Source organism: Phalangium opilio, unplaced genomic scaffold (assembly GCF_054372755.1).
Source record: "Phalangium opilio isolate 3A_F unplaced genomic scaffold, DU_Popi_V2 ptg000070l_1, whole genome shotgun sequence".
In the NCBI taxonomy this organism is placed as follows: Eukaryota; Metazoa; Arthropoda; class Arachnida; order Opiliones; family Phalangiidae; genus Phalangium; species Phalangium opilio.
Window position 1 is genome coordinate 4614700 of NW_028324182.1, and position 13877 is coordinate 4628576.

General features: G+C 34.7%; 3 protein-coding genes across 5 annotated transcripts; 1 reads left to right on the plus strand and 2 right to left on the minus strand.

Annotated features, from left to right (window-relative positions):
• Positions 1–6: 6 nt before the first annotated feature.
• Cul5 (cullin 5) lies at positions 7–6069 on the minus strand. Its single transcript, XM_089842627.1, has 17 exons — positions 5942–6069; positions 5399–5508; positions 5239–5338; positions 4997–5176; positions 4708–4849; positions 4385–4620; positions 4212–4305; positions 4014–4144; positions 3839–3946; positions 3693–3757; positions 3483–3615; positions 3263–3394; positions 2905–3201; positions 2666–2827; positions 2003–2121; positions 1799–1922; positions 7–972 (listed from the first exon to the last, which is right to left on the minus strand). The coding sequence occupies exons 1-17, from the start codon at positions 5990–5992 to the stop codon at positions 778–780; spliced, it is 2379 nt and encodes a 792-aa protein (XP_089698753.1). The 5' UTR covers positions 5993–6069; the 3' UTR covers positions 7–777.
• Positions 6070–6220: 151 nt separating this feature from the next.
• On the plus strand, positions 6221–9092 carry LOC149661204 (NAD(P)H oxidoreductase RTN4IP1, mitochondrial). The gene is made up of 8 exons (XM_089842644.1): positions 6221–6443; positions 6515–6735; positions 6800–6924; positions 6997–7045; positions 7443–7579; positions 7657–7840; positions 7905–8000; positions 8867–9092. The coding sequence occupies exons 1-8, from the start codon at positions 6221–6223 to the stop codon at positions 8978–8980; spliced, it is 1149 nt and encodes a 382-aa protein (XP_089698770.1). The 3' UTR covers positions 8981–9092.
• On the minus strand, positions 8616–13732 carry LOC149661205 (protein FAM76A). Of its 3 annotated transcripts, XM_089842652.1 has the most exons (10): positions 13592–13732; positions 13468–13532; positions 13346–13409; positions 13113–13280; positions 12857–13008; positions 11815–11880; positions 11610–11751; positions 11425–11526; positions 10028–10178; positions 8616–9933 (listed from the first exon to the last, which is right to left on the minus strand). In XM_089842652.1, the coding sequence occupies exons 1-9, from the start codon at positions 13673–13675 to the stop codon at positions 10074–10076; spliced, it is 948 nt and encodes a 315-aa protein (XP_089698778.1). In that variant the 5' UTR covers positions 13676–13732; the 3' UTR covers positions 8616–9933; positions 10028–10073. The 3 variants fall into 3 exon arrangements, with proteins under 3 accessions (XP_089698778.1, XP_089698779.1, XP_089698777.1); XM_089842653.1 differs by having other exon boundaries at positions 8616–10178; positions 13125–13280; XM_089842651.1 differs by having other exon boundaries at positions 8616–10178.
• Positions 13733–13877: the final 145 nt, after the last annotated feature.

The following is a 13877-nucleotide window of genomic DNA, read 5'->3' on the forward strand; positions in this document are numbered from 1 at the left end:
TCGTAATTTAATTTGTTTGGTTTTTTTATTATTATTATAAATTTATTCAACTGAAAGATAGTTAGCATTAAAGATGAAAAAAGCACGGTAATTAATTTATCAAGGGATAAAATTTTTTTCTAGAATTCTTTTGTAATTGTTGCATATATGATTAGGTACAGAAAATACTTTCTCCCCTTGGTTTTTTTTTGTTAATGGCTGGTTTGCGGAACTTTTCAACAAATGAAAAGAAATATATTCTTATAGATGGGAGCTTGAAAGAGCAGCAAACCAATCAACCAGAAAGAAAGACAGACGGAACTTGTTTGAACGAATGTTTTAAATTATAATTAATTAACGTTGGTTTTCTGTAGTTTTTATGTTATGTTATGTACACATCACTAACGAGCGAATGAAGAAATGTTTCCTCCAATAATATCGAAGGCAAATTTTTATAATAATATGGACGTTTAAATAACTCCCAAGACGTGTAATCTCAGTTTTGAATTCCATCATTTTGAATTTTGGTTAAATTTCTTTATATATATATATTTTTTTTAACCAACAATCTTAAATAAACTGACAATTTTTTTTAGCTTATCCAACATTGCCGTCCGTTTCTCAAAGGAAAATTAAACAACATAATTGCTTTTTAAAATCGTTGCTTCAAAAACTCAGTATTAGAGATGTTTATTTTCACCAAGCTTTCAACCGGCAATGCTTGTTTTTTATCATTTGTCACTGAAGTATCTCTCAAGTAGATGTTAGGAGTTTATGGTTTTCTTTTTTTTTTACTCATCAAGCCATGTAGATAAAAACATTAATATTGTCCTCGTCTCTCCTCATATATTTGTGTTCTATCAACCATTCAATCTGTTCCTTAATCATTTTTTTGGAAGGTAGAAACATGTTTTTCAAAATCTCAACCAGTTCAGTTTGAAGTTGGGCGTTTGTGATCTTTTTACGCATTTTCATAATCTTAACTATTGCCTCCTTTTAAACACGAGTTAAATATTTAAATTTTACAATTACTAAGTTTGAAAAGTTAGCTGCCAGGGTTCATACAACTTTTGGAAAACAAATTTCCATGAGATTTCCAGGTTTTTCCCCATATACTTCCCTGAGTTTTTCAGGTTTTTCTCGTATATAGAGTATCCTATGGAGCAAATGTTAACCAAGGAGGGGGGGGGAGGGCAAATAGGACTATAGCATACTCAAAGGACATCCCCATATCTCTAATATAACCAGAGTTATTAGCCTCCAAAGTATAGTGTAATGTTAATCCTATGGAGGAAATGTTTATGAACATTTTGCTTAATTACTCGGCCCCTGTTTATCTTAACCCCAAGTTTTTAGTATGGTTGGATGGGGGACAAATTGGACTATAACATACTCAAAGGGCATCCTCGTATCTCTAATATAACCAGAGTTACGAGCCTCCAAAGTATAGTGTAATGTTAATCCTATGGAGGGAATGTTCACGAACATTTTGCTCAATTACTCGGCCCCTGTTTGTCGTAGCCCTAAGTTTTTGGTATTGGTGGATGGGGGACAAATTGGACTATAACATACTCAAAGGACATCCCCGTATCTCTGATATAACCAGAGTTATGAGCCTCCAAAGTATAGTGTAATGTTAATCCTATGGAGGGAATGTTCACGAGCATTTTGCTTAATTACTCGGCCCCTGTTTGACACAAATTTCCCTGAATTTTACTAAAAAATTCGAAATTTCCGTGAGGTTTTATTTATTTCCCTGATTTTTCCAGGTTTGTATGAACCCTGTTAGCATTACCAAACCCCTTATTGAATAAATTACCTGAGTTCTAAGTATCCTTAATTGCACTATACTCTCATTATCTTCCTCCTTACTCTTCTCCGTTGATAGCTGCAACCTTCCAATCAAATTAACTTTCCCTCTTTTTTGTGGTTTGCCATTTTTTCTAAAAGCAAAAGTTTAAAAACGATTCAGATAAACATTAAGAATCACTAATAATAATAATAATATCTTCTTGATATTTACATGACGGCAAAATCTTTATTTATAAAGAACAGCGTACTATCGTCAAAATCTTTGGGAGATTTGATTTCAGGGTCACTAAGTAATACTTGACGTTTCAATTTTGGGAAAGCAACTAGAGACTGTTGGATTAAAAGGATTATAGAACAGATTTACAGAAATTTGAAGAAAAGGTTTAAAATTAAAATAGTAAAAATACCAGGGGTGTGCGAGTACTCGGTTCGAGTATCGCGCCGAGTACTCGACTCGATACTCGATAAAAACACTTTGAGATACTCGAGACAGATTCGAGTAGCTTTTTAACATTTTAAATACTCGAGTCTGAGGCTTACAACTATAGCAGACGATGAGTTCATGAGCAATTATTTTGAAAATCACCTGTTCAATGTTTAATTGATCACTAACAATCTTTTTGAACTAGTTAGATATTAGATAATTGAACATCTTCGTTATTTTCAAGAAATTTACAAAATTACTACTCGACAAGTCAATATTTGAGACTCGATAATTACTCGAAAGAACAAACAAAATTTGAGCTATCTATATACTCGATACTCGAAAGTATTTTTGAGACTCGGCTCGATACTCGATAAGAAATTAGTTTCGATACTCGGACTCGGCTCGAAACCGAAAAAAAAACGGGACTCGCACACCACTGAAAAATACCCATAATGTTCTTCTTAATTCAGCATCAGGTAGCTCAGTGGCTAATCTCAAATTTTCAAAGGAGATCTTATCATCTGGCCTTTGATTCCAGGCAAAAACCACCGCCATTTGAAAAGTAGTTACATCCAAATCAAATTTGCCTATTGTGTTACTAAAAGTTATCTAAAGAAGTAAAATATAAAAAGAAAACTTTAAATTCAGTCTTAGTTTATGTATTTATTTAGAAATCAGGTTATTACGGTGCCATTGGACATGTGATGATACCACTGCAGTTTCCTTCCATTATGCTTATGTCTATAGAAATCTTCAACTTCGGGTATAAAGTCTTCTAATTCTAAGGGTAAAGAAACTTGAACCCGTTCGCTACCTCGAGCCCAAGCTCCAGCATTCAAGATTTTAATATTTATAGATTCAGCTAAAGAGCCTTTGCCATTTCTATGGTCATTTTTGAACTGCTGGTTTAAGTCTTCGCTAACTTTGACATCTTGAAACATTCTAGCTAGTTTATTTACATAATCAGCTGGCATACCTACATCCTATGGAATTAAATCCCAAGGTTTAGAGAACCAATAGACCCTTTTAAAAGAGATATCTTACCCTTAGCCATTCAACCATGTTTTCTTCTTTCTCACTATCAGCTGATGAATCTAGAATTAGTCTTCTTGTTAAATGAGCTTTGTGGTAACGCATAAAAACGTCTTTATTTTGAACATATTTAAGAACTAGGAGCTAGAAAAGAAAGAAACTCGTGTAAACATGGATTAACTAACGCGTGTAAATGAACCAAATCCATTAGATTTTTAACTAATGTACGTACCACTTCTCTTAATTTTGCTTCAATTTCATCGGAGGTTAATTTTCGACTAAGGGGTGTTTTCCTGAGTAACATATCACAGTAATTGGCCAGTAATTCGGGACAGCGAGATTCTGGTAATGTCTTATTGGCAACTCTGTTTTAATTTTAAGTATCTCAAGAGTTAAAAAAACTATAACTATGTGACAAACTTATTTTTAATTATTATTTTACCCTTTCTGTTTAGCCGGTAATTCTAGCTTGAAGACTGAAGTATCATTAACCACAGTTTTAAATGCCTTAAGGAAATTAAATTAGTAATTACTAATTAATTTAATTTCTACTTTGGGAAAAAGGCGCCTAAAAAGGGAAATATTCACCTTATCTCTAGCTGTTAGGAACCTGGGATCATCGTTGAAAGCTTCCTTGACTAGTTTGCTAAACCTTGTAAAAAGTTCAAGAAGCTGCTCCACATATTTTTCAGAATCCTTTCAAAATAAAATTTACTAAAGTTAATGAAAACAGTTCAAGAGAGATTAAATTAAATATCCATACTTGAGTGATAATATCTGCGGAGGAAATCATATCAGCAAGGCCTTGATTTACTATGTGTTGTTCTAAATCGTGTAACATTGGTGCTATTCCATCAGGAACACGATCCATCAATTTGAACATCAGTGTTAATCCTAAACCCCCAATTTTGAGCAAAAAAATTAAACTTATTCTAACAAATTAATCAAATATTGAGCTAACTTTCAGTTTCGTTGTTTTTAATCATTCCTGGACATTCCGCGAGTATTATTTCTTTGAATGCAGTCACCAAAACAGTCACGCAACATTCATTAAGCTAAAAAAGTAAAAAAATGAAAATTGTCAATGATTTTTTTTTTTTGCCAATAAAATCCAATTAAACCAAAATTAATTACATTTATGCCATTGTTTTGTTGAGGATTGGGTATATAAGGTTCCAGATATTTGGCACCTCTTTGTTCTTCCTCCTTCAATTTGTGATCAGCGTACCTCATATAATTTTGCACACCGTTTATTTCTAAATATTGAGGAGCTTTTGTTCTATAGAAAGCTTCAGTAGCGTCTATATAAGATCTTTCAAAATTTTCTCGATAAATTTGGAGCTTATCACTCGAATTAGAACTTAGATTCACTATAAATTAAAAAAAAAACATTAAAAAATGTCATACAGAAATAATTCTAAAGTAAAAAAGTTAAACCTAAGAAGAAACATTTTTACCGTAAGATTCCCTAACACCAATAACTAGTTGAGAGTCAAATGCCTCCCCATTTCTTTCAGCATGTACTAATTTCATTGCAGAGTTTTGTAAGCGATGTTTTATATTTGAGAAAATACTTTGATTCCAACTATCAAGCATAAGCTATAACAAAAACAAGTTCTTTTGTCAAAATCGGTAACTTGGCTATTTCGATAACAAAGTAGACTGCATTTCTGTCCTCCAAGTAGCGTGAAATCCTTGTTTAAATCCCCCTAGTCCCAAAACTATGTATATGGAAAAAGAATTTACCTTTCTGACGATACTCTCTTCATTTTGACCTTTCTTAGGTCCAGGTGGTGTTTTACCCGACAAAGTAGATTCTAACTGACCAAATGGCATAGGTAAATAATTGCATTGTGTGAAAAACTTCCTCCATTCCGCTATATAAGCTTTGAGAAGAGCTTGGTCTTCTTGATGAGCTAGGACTCTCTATGTTAACAGTGAATATATTAACGTACATTACATTGAAGAGTGAATATTATTAAACATACTGCTTGAGCTTGCTTAATAAAGTCTAAGATATCTTCCTGTAATGCACTATATACTTTGGGTGGGCCTTTATCATCCCACAAACAAACAGAATGAACTGACCTACGTGGGTTTCAAATTACGTTAAATAACAATAAAGCCCCAATAGAAAAAAACCCTTACCAAAATAAATCCTGCCACTCGCTACGATTAACAGGTTCCTGCCTCAGAAGTTTAAGAATAGTAACCCTCATTTTTGGCCAGTGTTCTTCAAATTGAAGTTGACCTTTGTCCTTTACAAAATTAGAAATTAATTAATATCTTAATTGTTTCCTGCAGAAACTAATTCTAATAACATTTAAATTTCCACTAACAATAGGTAACAGCATCATCTTTTCTTAACTTCTAAAAACTACTTTCAATAAAACTAAAATTTTAATTAATTAACTAAACAGAAAAATTATAATATTGAAAACTAACAACAAGTAACGATGAATCAACAGTAATTAATTTAATGCATAAATAAATAAATAAATAAAACTAGGATGAAAAGTCAAAAAGAGATTGAGAAAGCACTGTGTACGTCAATAAGCCAAGGCTTAACGTAAAATAACCATTTAACACATCCTATTGTAATATTATGTTATAACTAAAGTTCAAAATCGACAAACGAGTACTTAATAAGTTTCTTTTAATTTATTTTAATAAGATAATTAACGTAATTACCTTTAACATTAGGGATTCCCGTCCCGGTCCGGCTGCCGCGGCCATTGCCATAAATTGTTTTGTTCTAAACTTTTTTTTATAAAAAGGTCGCCAACAGAGGTCACTGGGTTACACAGTGAGGGGTCATGTTTTGATTTTAAAAAAAATTGTTTTTCTCGGGACAAGCGACCACGGTATTCGTGTACGATTGGCGTTAATTTAACGAGGTCTATTGTCAGTGTGAAACGAAACAGAAGCCGGGTGGCGCACTATTTGATTCCACTTTTAACGCCACCTAAAATGTCTTTCATGGCTAATACGAATCTCAGGCTACAATTACCTTTAAATATTATTAAACTAATTAAACGAAATTATATGAAAGCCCTACAAATAAATGCTTACGGATCTAAAGATAATTTATGTTTAAATACAACAGTTCCTTTACCAATTCTAAAAGATCCTAATGACGTTTTAATCCAAGTTAAAGCCGCGAGCATTAATCCAATTGACGTTAGGATGATGGGCAAGTCAAATTTATTTTTTTCTAAGCAATTTTTATCGATAGCTGCTAAGATTTTCTCCGTTTTTTATTAGAGGGTTACGGAGCTTCAACAATTGATATTCTTAGGCAAATTGATAATTACCAAATCAAGGAAGATACCTTCCCATTAACATTAGGGAGAGATTTTTCGGGAGTTATTGTTGATTTAGGTAGAGGAGTTAAAAAATTCAAGAAAGGAGATAATGTATGGGGAGCTTTGGGAGTTCAAAGGCAAGGCAGTCATTCGGAATATATCTCCGCATCATCTTGTTCGGTTAGACATTATAATAGAGCTAACTCACTGTCTGGACTATAGTATGATGGATTATTTCTATTAGATATCCCATAGCCCCAAATCATTGGATCACATTCAAGCCGCTAGTATCCCTTATGTCGCTTTAACAACTTGGATGGCATTATGCAAATTTGGGCAAATGGATGAAAATAGTTTCAGGGGATTAAGGTGCAGTTTAAAATAAGATTAAAAATTAGATCGTTTTGAGATGAAGGTCATCAATTCTTATTTTATTTTTAGAGTATTATTGCTGGGTGGTTCAGGTGGTATTGGGACATTTGCTATTCAAGTAATTAAGTACACTATAATTTTTTCCAACACCAATAATAGCAAGAAGTGATATCTAGTTTATTAGGGAAAAGGTATAAGATGCCTAAGTATTCGCGCGCCATATAGTCCCAGTCCCCCTTTCAAAATACAAGGGGGGACGTAAAAGGAGGCCGAGCCATTTCGCCTCTCCTCAGTCGGAAAATACGTAATTAAATTTTCGTCATTCGCGTCGCGCTGACGTGAGTTTAAGAACCAATGAGATGCTGGTTGTAATTTAGAGGCGGGGATTAACTCCGGACCTACTATACGTTTGGACTGGAGATAAAGCTATCTAGAAATGTGGCGAATTTATACCTTCTCCCTAATAAACTACATATCACTTCTTGCTTCTAGAATTATTGTTGTTTTTTTTTAAGTTACTTAGATCTTGGGGGGCTGAAGTTACAACAACGTGTAGTAGCGATGCGGAGCAGCTTCTGCTCAAATTAGGCGCTCACAATGTTTTAGATTATAAAAGAGAAGATTATCAAGATCAATTAAGACAATTAGCCGGGTAATAATCTTTAATTAAATTCAATTAAAAATCCACCATCAATTATTAAGTTTGATATCAAAACCAAACATTTTCAGATTTGATTTTATCCTTGATACAATTGGCGTCAGAAATGACCCCAATACTTTATCCTTATTGAAACCTAACCCAAGATCCAAATTGGTCACTCTAACACCCCCATTCCTTAAAAATATTGACCAATACGGAATCATTGGAGGGTTTGCCAGGAACGCGATAGAAGCGACACTCGATACATTAACGGTAAATGTTTTCATAGGTTACAAGAGGTAATGTATTTATATAACCAATTTAAAAAAATTCTTAGGGTCTTCGAGATGGAGGCAAAAGTGTAAGATGGGCATTTTTTTCGCCTGATGGTAGCGCTCTGCATAAAATAGCTCGTATGGTCGATAACAAAAAGGTAATTGGACTGAGTCATGTCCCATAAGAATTTTTTCTTATTTCCGGCCCTGACCAATGTAAAACCGTAGTCACGTGTTCCTTTGGTTATACAGTTAGCCTGTTTAAGTTGGCCCCCTTGTAAAATAATGGAATCGTCCAGAAAAAGTGGATTTGTCCAGCCCTCCTCGGATAGTTTTAGGCCTTGGCCAAGGACCCAGGGCGCTGGGGCGGGTATTTCGGTGGCTCCACGGGTAATTTTAGGCCTTGGCCAAGGACCCAGGGCGCTGGGGCGGGTACTTCGGCGGCTCCACGGGTAATTTTAGGCCTTGGCCAAGGACCCAGGGCGCTGGGGCGGGTACTTCGGCGGCTCCACAGTCTAGCTAGTGGGTCCACGGGTAATTTTAGGCCTTGGCCAAGGAGCCAGGGCGCTGGGGCGGGTACTTCGGCGGCTCCACAGTCTAGCTAGTGGGTGCACGGGTAATTTTAGGCCTTGGTCAAGGACCTAGGGCGCTGGGGCGGGTACTCCGGCGGCTCCACAGTCCAGCTAGTGGGTCCACGGGTAATTTTAGGCCTTGGCCAAGGACCCAGGGTTGGGGGGAGGGGCTTTGGCTTATAATTATTTCAGAAACCAGACTTAAAGAGTAGCCAGACTCTTTTAATAAATCATGGAGAACATTTACAATTTTTAAAAATTGGGATTAAGGAATCACGCTGGGTTTTTTTTTCTTATAAAAAAAGCTAATCGGGGTTTATATTTTTAATTTTAAACGTTAGCGTTTTAATGAAAAAATTAAAATTTTCAAGGAAGCACTAAAAGTATAAATGTTATTATTTCATTAAGTAGATTTATTAATCGAGGTTTTTTTTCCATTCTCATTATTTCAGATTAGTCCAGTTGTGGAATTAACGTACCAATTAGAAAACGCGATTGAAGGTTACGACCACGTGGCTCAAGGTCATTCGCGTGGGAAAACCGTTTTAAATATGGCCTCCCATTGATAATGGATATAAAAAAAATCAATTACTTTAGATTTATACACAATTAATCCTCATAAAAGAGGAGAGAATGTATTAGAATAAATAAAAATAAAAATAAATTTTTCAAGTTTAAGCTAAATTTAATTTAAAAAACATAATTAATAAACCGGTTTCGATCCTGATGTCACAAACAATAAAAATAAAATAATAATAATACCTTAATTTGTGTGTGACAAATTTGTTGATTAAATATGATTATATGTTCCATAAGTTTGTCACTGGTAACTTAGAAGCTGGAGCAGCATGGGAAATAAGGCGGTGGCACAGGGCAAATGACCAGTTTAAAAAAATTGCCTGGACCAGTTTAAAAATTAAATCGGAGGGGGGTCAGTGGTCCACTTGACCACTAATAAAATTCAAGGGTAGCCAGAGTTCAGACATTATCCTAACTATTTTAATTATCCCCTTCTTTAGTTTAGCAGACGACACGCCCTGGTCAATGGTCATGGACCAGTTTATTTATTCCAGACCAGGGGGGTCTCTGGCCCAATGTCCAGTTATAAAAAAATCCTTATTTCCCACCCTGAACTGGAGCTAGGTCATAAATTCAGGGTAAAGCGAAGACGCCTGGTGAGGCGCTATCTATCAAAGGCTTAGTACAGACTAAATAGGACTTAAGATGGACTGCAAAATTGTAGTCAATTCTCGCGTCTTTCTTGAGCTAACTCACGGTAAGTCTCTTAGTAGCATTACGAAGTATAGGAAGTGTCATACTTATGGAACATATCTTATAAACTTATGATATGATTGCTTTAAAACAATGGTAAATTAAAATGATTTTTATTTACCATTATTTAAATAAATTTATTCCCGTTCTAAAAATTAAGAAAGTTTGATTTCAGAATCTAGAAATATTATTATTTAGGTCAGATTCTAATTAAAAAAAATTACAAAACCACCTAAATGAAGTGAAACTTGTTGAGCGAGAGAAAAAAGAAATATTGGATTCATTTTTTATCAGTAGAAGAATTAGAAAAGCCACTTTAAATTTAATTTCAGTTGGCTTACCTAAGTTCACGAGTCTCGTAAAAATATTCTTAAGAAAGTAAAACTGTCACGTTGATAATGGGCTGTCAGTATTATTACCAGTGTTGTTACCGCCTTTCTTATTTTGCTTTGACATTGTGGCTAATTGTTTCTGCATGGATCTAAGTTTAAGCTATATATAAAAAAAGGATTAATATATTTTATATAAGATAATTTTAATTTGGGTTTAAATAGTGTGAATGAATTAGTAAGCCTGGGGGGTAGTAGTCGTCGCACTACCATTGCTTTGTGGGCCTAAAACTTGTCTTCTCAAATTTTGGGAAAATAGTCGTGGGCACGCGGCCGTTGCTATGTACCCCTAAAAATTGGCCCCTACTCTTTATGCCCAAAAATTGTCTTCTCAAAATATTTGGGAAATATAGTCGTGGCCGTGCGGGCCTTGCTATGTAAGCCTAAAATTTGTCTTCTCAAAATTAGTCACCATCGCGCGGTCCTTGATATTTATACCTAAAAATTATCTTCTCAAAATTTTGGCAAAAGAGTGGTCGCCACGCGGTTGTTGCTATGTTGGTCAGAAAGTATTTTCTCAAAATTCAGGCAAAATAGTCACCACCGCGCGGCTCTTGCTATTTAAGCCAAAAAATTATCTCAAAATTTTGGCAAAAGATGGGTCGCCGCGCGGTTGTTGCTATGTTGGTCAAAAAGTATTTTCTCAAAATTCAGGCAAAATAGTCGCCATCGCGCGGCTCTTGCTATTTAAGCAAAAAAATTATCTTCGGAAATTTTGCCAATATAGTGGTCGCCACGCGGTTGTTGCTATGTAGGCCAAAAAGTATCTTTTCAAAATCTAGCCTAAATAGACGCCGGCTCCGCGCGGTTCAAATTTTTGGCAAAATAGTTGCCACCCCCGCCAAGGAGCAGCCCTCGCTCTATAAGCCTAAAAATTGTCTTCTGAAAAAAGTATCTTCTCAAAATTTAACCTAAATAGACGCCGCCGCCGCCGCGTGTCCCTTACTATGTAAGCATAAAATTATCTTCTCAAATTTTTGCAAAATAGTTGTCGCCGCCGCAAACGTGAGGCCCTTGCTCTATAAGCCTAAAAATTGTCTTCTGAAAAGTTTTGGGCAAAATAGTTGTGGCCGTGCGGCCCTTGCTTTGTAGGCCTAAATATTGTCTTCTAAAAATTTTGGCAAAATAGTCGTCGCCACGCGGCCATTGCTATTTTGCCCCAAAATTGTATGGCTAACACTTTTGTTCCCAAATAGCTGCCTTTAAAAGATATTCTATTTAAGTCCAAAATTTGAACCTAAATAATTAGATTGCTTGAAAACTGGCTATTTAAGCCCAAATTTCAATCCATATAGCCACTTTTGTTTTAATTTAGCAGTATATTTTTTTTATTTTATTTCCTAACATACCTGTAGCTCTTGAACTTGATCAGTATGTTCTTTATTAATTCCTTGAACTTTGTTTCTCATTTCTTTATCAGATGAGAATATTTTGGCTTTCAATTCCGCAATCTATAAATATAAATTTGATAAGCAAAACTAATAATGAAGTTTTGAAATAATAATTCATTGCATTTTCATTTTTGTTAAATGACCTGTTTATCTTTGGCCAAAAGTTGTTGATCTTTTTGACCTAATTGTTTCTGTAGAGAAGCAATTTGCTCCCTCAATTGAGTTAGAGCCACCATATGATCGGTTGAATTTGGATCAACTAATACACTATCACTGCTACTAGTGCTAAAATAAATATATTCTTTAATCGTTAATTTATTCATAATTAAAAAGGTTAATTTAATTTACCTATTAGGGATGGTTCCGTTGGAAAGATCCATTCGAAGTTTTTTATTGGAGCCATGATCATTATTTCTTAAAATAAATTAAATGATATAACAAAAATTAATTAAACAGGGTTGCCACGGAATTTTCAGAACCAATTTCCCTGACCTTTTTCTGAGATTTTCCCTGACCTTTTTTCTGAGATTTTCTGACCTTTTTTCTGAGATTTTCTGACCTTTTTTCTGAGATTTTCTCTGACCTTTTTTCTGAGATTTTCTCTGACCTTTTTTCTGAGATTTTCCCTGACCTTTTTCTGAGATTTTCCCTGACCTTTTTCTGAGATTTTCCCTGACCTTTTTTCTGAGATTTTCCCTGACCTTTTTCTGAGATTTTCCCTGACCTTTTTTCTGAGATTTTCCCTGATCTTTTTCTGAGATTTTCCCTGACCTTTTTTCTGAGATTTTCCCTGACCTTTTTCTGAGATTTTCTCTGACCTTTTTCTGAGATTTTCCCTGACCTTTTTTCTGAGATTTTCCCTGACCTTTTTCTGAGATTTTCCCTGACCTTTTTCTGAGATTTTCCCTGACCTTTTTCTGAGATTTTCCCTGACCTTTTTCTGAGATTTTCCCTGACCTTTTTTCTGAGATTTTCCCTGACCTTTTTAGGGCGGTAGGGTAAATGTGTACAGCACGTTTTAAGTGCTTATAATTAAATAAACTCGATCTACATTAAGTTTTCCCATGTATTTGTTGCACCAAAATGAATAAGAAACATTTTAACCATAAATAATAGTCCGAGACCGAGAGATTTTTTTAGAGAGCATTTACTTTACAAAAACAATTCTAGACATTTTTAAGGATTGCTCTAGAGTTTTCTGTCTTAAGAGAGGATGAGGAGAAACTTTCATTACTCTTTCGATAAAGACTTATTCCCAGAAGTTTTACCCACTATAATAAATTCCCTGACTTTTCCCTGCTTTGCTGAAATTTTTAAAATTCCCTGACTTTTCCAGGATTTCCAGGTACTGTGGCAACCCTGATTAAATATGGCGAAATTAAAGGCTTACTTATGACTACTATTAGAATGAGAATGTTTATGGCCATGGGATCTATGATGCAAGGAGCTTTTTGAAGCTCTGGCTCCGTCATTTTGTTTGGCTTTAGCCAAAGCTCTTTTATAAGATAATGTACATAACCAACAAAGTAATTTTCCATCCACCTGACACAAAAAAATGCCAACTGGGTTATCGTGTTTAAAGTAAGATATAAAGTAAGCATTTCACCGCACTCTTGACAAAGTGGGTGGTTTATATTTATCCGTACAAATGTCTTCACCTTTTTCCGGCTTTCATCTTTTCTGTCAAAAGCGCATCTTTGTTTGCATTGATCGCAAGTAAGGGGAGAACCGTATTTTTTCTCGGAATTAGTACATCTCTGACATTTGGAACCGATGAAGGCTGCTATGATGTTGCAATATTCACAGGCAGTAGGCTGGAAATTATTATTTATTATATATTTCATATACTTTTAATGAAATTAAACTCATAATAGTTTACCTTTCCATATAATTTAACATTCTGCTCACATTTTTTACAAATTGTAGCGGTACTACTTTTCTTCCTAAAAGAGTTGTTATAATTTAACATTTACGAAGTATAACTTTTCAAAAGTATCTTACACTTCTTGCTGAAATTCTGTACGACAATAAGTACATTTCACGCTGGCTAGACTAACGCTGCAATCCTAAATTGCGCGTAAAATAGCTTAAAAACGGAAGAAACTAACGAAAAGAAGGGTTTTACCTTGCAAAGTTGTTGATCCTTGGTGAGCTCATCAAAGGGATGCCGAGAATTACACTTAGTACACGCGAATAATGCCGCAGCCATTTCTTAAGTGGAAATTAACTAATAAAGTGAAGAATCAAAGTTCTAATTTGTACTGAATTAATTAATTTTTGCTTTTAAATTGCACCCCAAAGAAGCATAAACTTCAAAAACGTAAGAGTGACAAATCTCACACCAAGGCTTAGAGTAAAATATAAAAATCCGCTTCACCAAGAAAATTTGGTGATTAAAACTAAAACTATTA